We start from the raw sequence: 6,000 nt of genomic DNA on the forward strand, positions 1-6,000 counted from the left end.
ACCTGATGAAATAATTTTTTGACACACATGACAAAGATTAAAACAGGGCCTAGATATTTTCTAGATAAATATTGAGAGAAAGTTCCACCAAAAGTCATGAAGATGGCCTCTTTATTGGTTATGTTTTTATGCCCCCTTCGAAGAAGAGGGGGTATATTGTTTTGCACATGTCGGTCTATCCGTAAGTCCGTCCACCATATGGTTTTCGGATGATAACTCAAGAACGCTTTGGCCTAGGATCATGAAACTTCATAGGTACATTGATCATGACTTGTAGATGACCCCTATTGATTTTAAGGTCACTAGGTCAAAGGTCAAGTTCACAGTGACTCGAAGTAATAAAATGGTTTTCAGATGATAACTCAAGAACGCTTACGCCTAGGATTATGAAACTTCATAGGTACATTGATCATGACTCGCAGATAACTCCTATTGATTTTCAGGTCACTAGGTCAAAGGTCAAGGTCACAGTGACCCAAAATAGTAAAATGGTTTCCGGATGATAACTCAAGAACGCTTACGCCTAGGATCATGAAACTTCATAGGTACATTGATCATGACTTGCAGATTACCCCTATTGATTTCAGGTCACTAGGTCAAAGGTCACATTGACCTGAAATAGTAAAATGGTTTCCGGATGATAACTCAAGAATGCTTACGCCTAGGATCATGAAACTTCAAAGGTGCATTGATCATGACTGGCAGATTACCCCTATTAATTTTCAGGTCACTAGGTCAAGGTCACAGTGACTCGAAACACTAAAATGGTTTCCTGATAACTCAATAATAATTAGGCCTAGGATCATGAAACTTAATAGGTACATTGATCATGACTGGCAGATGACCCCTATTGACTTTCAGGTCACTAGGTCAAGGTCACAGTGACAAAAAACGTATTCACACAATGGCTGCCACTACAACTGACAGCCCTTATGTGGGGCATGCATGTTTTACAAACAGCCTTTTTTTTTTAGCTTTGACCTTGTGTAAAAAAAAAATTGAAGCATATAACCCGGATTTGAATTATGCTTACCAAGTTTCATCACAATTCAGTCATATGTGTCCTCTTCAGCTCTACAGTGATAACATTTCTTTTCTTCAATATGACGTGGTGACCTAGTTTCAAGATGCATGTCGCCCACAATCATACTCAGCCAAAGTACATGTATTTTTAAGATAAACATTCTGAGCAAGTTTCATAAAGATTGGTTTGAAAATATGGTCTCTGGTGCAATATCAAGCTAAAAGTTTACCGCAATAGCTCACTCGTGAGCATTTAGTTATGCCTGGTGACCTTTTAACAGTGCTGTATTAGTAGAAAACTGCTGTTATTTATTTTGTGTTCTGTTTATTGAAATGTGTATATGTTTAATATTAATGTGTGTACATTACCAGTGAAACTTTTCAATTTATACAAGATATATATAAATTCTTTTTTTAAATTGTCCTATAAAAAATGCTGAACAGTTATTTTCTATTTGTTAAACAATTATGTTGCTTAATGATCCAGCCACTCCCAGTTTCATGCATGGCCTGCCTCTTTATTTAAGTGCTAGTCATTGATATTTATGCCCCCCTTCGAAGAGGAGGGGGTATATTACTTTGCTCATGTCGGTCTGTCGGTCGGTCTGTCGGTCGGTCGGTCTGTCCGTCCACCAGGTGGTTGTCAGACGATAACTCAAGAACGCTTGTGCCTAGGATCATGAAACTTCATAGGTACATTGATCATGACTAGCAGATGACCCCCTATTGATTTTGAGGTCACTAGGTCAAAGGTCAAGGTCACGGTGACTCGAAATAGTAAAATGGTTTTTTGAATGATAATTTTAGAATGCATACGCGGCCAACAGGGCACACTCTGAACAATATTACTGAAGCAACTGGTCTGTAATCCAAAATCTATAATTATCAGTCCAATGAAACACAGGCTTCCTGAAAAGTCCCAAAAGGTGCCTGTCAACAGGACAGGCTGCTGGAAAAGTTTGCCTGTCCGGACAAAAATTCACCTGTCCGAACAGCGTGAGTTTATAACTGAAGAATTTAGTAAAGTTAAACTCATATTTATAACAAACAATGTGCAGCCTGTGTTTCAGTACACTTGATAGATTAAAACGAAAAACACTTTCTAATTATACTCAGAACAAAATGACATAACAAGATTGGTGTTGCATTCTTCGTCTTGAAAGTCAACACAATCATCCGAATCACAATCTGTGTCGTCTTCACACAGTATTGCGATGTCATTGTCCATAAAGTGAGGCTGCTGTACGGTTGGCACAGACTTGACAATACTTGGTGACGGTCCTGGTTCGATGACCACAGACGCTGACGATGTGGTCACAGTGGATGGGGCCTCTGACTCTGTACATTTGTCTGCCATTATCCTTTGATATGTTGGCACCATCGAAGTACGTTAGCAACGACATTTTGTTCATGTGTAGTTTTTTGTTACAACCTTTGTTAATGGATAGATGGTAATAATCGGACCAATCAAATTGACGTTCTCAAAAAAAAAAAAAAAAAAAAGGAGAGCACTCCTAAGAACTAGTGACGCGATAGTGTTCTTAATTACAAAAAGGCTCGAAACTAACGAAGAGTTATTCTAATTGGGTGTTATCGTTCTTTTGGCTAGTATGACTTTTCGGTATTAAGTCATTTTTTTTGCCTGTCACAAGGACCGGCAATATTAGAAACTTCGCCGGACCGTAAAGAATTTTGCCGGACAAGACCGGAGGACCGGCCTTTTCAGGAAGCCTGGAAACATCATCCTTTTAGTAAAATACAGTGGATCAGTAAAAATATTATCAGAATATGAGATTTTTTGTATATTTTGTATATTAAATATTGTGTTTATGTTAAATTTTGTTGATTAATATAAATATAAGCAGGACAGGGGAGGTAATACACTACAGGGGAAACAAATGCAATAAGTTTAAATTTATTGTTACAGATTTGCCTCCCTTGTAATATATTTAAATTTTACCAAATGTAAGGCTAACTGCATTTTTGTAATGCATACTACTACTACTACTACTTCTACTACTACTACTACTGCTACTACTGCTGCTGCTGCTGCTGCTGCTACTACTACTACTACTACTACTTCTACTACTACTACTACTACTACTACTACTACTACTTCTACTGCTACTACTACTACTACTACTACTACTACTACTACTACTACTCTACTACTACTACTACTACTACTACTACTACTACTACTACTACTACTACTACTACTACTACTACTACTACTACTACTTCTACTACTGCTCTACTACTACTACTACTACTACTACTACTACTACTACTACTTCTACTACTACTACTACTACTACTACTACTACTACTACTACTTCTACTACTACTACTACTACTACTACTACTACTACTACTACTACTACTATTTCTTTTGCTACCACCACAACCACCTACTACTACTACTACTCTATTACTACTACTACTACTACTACTGCTACTACTACTACTACTACTACTACTACTACTACTACTACTACTACTACTACTACTACTTCTACTACTACTACTACAACTACTACTACTTCTACTACTACTACTACTACTACTACTACTACTACTACTACTACTACTACTACTACTATTTTTTCTGCTACCACCACCACCACCACCATCACCACCACCACCACCACCATTCACAGTGACAAAAAACGTATTCAGTGACTACTACTACTACTACTACTACTACTACTACTACTACTTCTACTACTACTACTTCTACTACTACTACTACTACTACTACTACTACTACTACTACTACTACTACTTCTACTACTACTTCTACTACTACTACTACTACTACTACTACTACTATTTCTTTTGCTACCACCACCTACTACTACTACTACTCTATTACTACTACTACTACTGCTACTACTACTACTACTACTACTACTACTACTACTTCTACTACTACTACTACTACAACTACTACTACTTCTACTACTACTCTACTACTACTACTACTACTACTACTACTACTACTACTACTACTACTACTACTACTACTACTACTACTTCTACTACTACTACTACTACTACTACTACTACTACTACTACTACTACTACTACTATTTTTTCTGCTACCACCACCATCACCATCACCACCACCACCATCACCACCACCATTCACAGTGACAAAAAACGTATTCAGTGACAAAAAACGTATTCACACAATGGCTGCTACTACAACTTATAGCCCATATAGGGGGGCATGCATGTTTTACAAACAGCCCTTGTCTCTGTTTGGCTTTATCCTCATTATTTAAACCGTACACAAATAAAATAAACTTTTAAGTCATTTTCTTTCATATTACCTTTTAATTCATAGATCTCATTAAGATTGATTTCTTTACTGTTCAGTAATACTAACATTTTATTTAAAAACGTTTTTAAACTCCTGCTCTTTTATCTGCTCAGTTATTAATTTGTGATATTAAGTTAACTACCAAATAAAATTATAATCAAATCCTGGAATAAACAAGTAAAATAGTTGAATGACTATGAAGTTCAAACTCTGTGCAGCATGTTGCAAGATTAATTTTCCACTTGGAAAACTGTTGAATGTTTATTTCAAAGACATCAGGCAATATTGGTTCCTAATTGAAGGCTTTAAATTGTTGCTTAATTAATCAATACTTCAGCACAGTCAATCTTAAATAAGCTGTGTCATACTTAAATGGGTCTTTTGCCAGATGTTAGTTTAGCTCTAGCCCAGCCTGCTCTTCGACAAAGTCGAGCTATACTGTCAGCTATCGTGATGCAATCTTTTGTGCTCTCACAAGCAGACAGGGTAGCTCCTGACCAGATTGCCCTGTTGTGCAGGCTGGTATGGTGCTACGCATGCACAATTGGCATAAGACCCTTTTTTGCATAATGCTGGACAAACAAGATTAAAACAAGTAGTTAGCATTAACTAATTGTATCACCCATTTATTTTAAAGAATGCAAAGACTTTATTCGGCATGACTGTTGTAAATTAAGACAGTAAGCAGTTCTGTCTAAGGACTATATATACGTTTGGCACTGGGTCTTTTGGTAATTTGATAGATGCAGTTTTGTTTTGAGACTATCTTTTATGAACTTTGCACAGGGAATTGTATAAGGTTGCACATTAACTGAACTGCCGATAACAATATGTATATGTACAAAAATGTAATTTCATAAAGTTCACACTGTAGAAGCATTATTATAACAGATATTTGCAATCTATATCTCTTGCTATTTATATTCATATTCAAGTGCTTTTTATTACCTGTTTATGGTGGATAGCTATGGTTAGATATATTATGCCATTGAATTTAAATACAAAGGGAACTGTATTTTATTGATCTTAGAAACAAAGCCAAATACCAAAAATAAAAGCTGTCCATTTTTGTTTCAGGAATCGCTCAAGACTGACACAGATCCGTTCTTCCATAGTCTAATGAAAGATGTGAAAGATACTCACTATGTGATACTAATGACATACGTGCCGACAGTTCAAAATCTAGATTGCTCTCAGTACTATTTATCGAAAATGAACTACATGTGAACCCACTCAAAACATGAGCATAAATTATCAATATAGATTTCCATGCAGTGTAAATGTAATTTATTTATTTTATTTTTGTATATTGTTGCTTTTATATTCAATGTTTGATTTATGATGATTCATTTTCATGTTTGTAATGTCCAACTTAAAAATAGAAATTAAAATAAAAACTGACTAAATGTGATAATTCACAGATATGAAGAAAAAAAACGTGTTAGCGTTAGAGGTTTATTTTTATAAATTGCATGATGAATTATAAGTTAAAGGCAGGACAAGCTGTTCTGTAGCAAACTTTAACCTTTGAACTTTATAAAGGAATTTGATATGTATACCGTTGTTATATATGAACGTCTAAACATTGTGAACGTGCGTGGTAAATTTTAGAAGTTCATTAAGTATTTTTACGTTACAGAGTGTTATTTGGA

General features: G+C 35.7%; 1 protein-coding gene across 4 annotated transcripts in view; it reads left to right on the forward strand.

The window, feature by feature from the left end:
* The window catches only part of LOC127841281 (SANT and BTB domain regulator of class switch recombination-like), a 32,237-nt gene extending 26,550 nt beyond the window's left edge, over window positions 1-5,687 (forward strand). For all 4 annotated transcript variants that reach the window (XM_052369988.1, XM_052370000.1, XM_052369981.1 and 1 more), the window contains one exon: window positions 5,426-5,687. Coding sequence is in view for 1 of the 4 variants with exons in the window: in XM_052370011.1 (XP_052225971.1) it covers window positions 5,426-5,468 (43 nt within the window). In the remaining 3 variants the exon portion in view is untranslated. The remainder of the gene's footprint in view (window positions 1-5,425) is intronic.
* Window positions 5,688-6,000: the final 313 nt, after the last annotated feature.

Source organism: Dreissena polymorpha, chromosome 1 (genome assembly GCF_020536995.1).
Source record: "Dreissena polymorpha isolate Duluth1 chromosome 1, UMN_Dpol_1.0, whole genome shotgun sequence".
NCBI lineage: Eukaryota > Metazoa > Mollusca > Bivalvia > Myida > Dreissenidae > Dreissena > Dreissena polymorpha.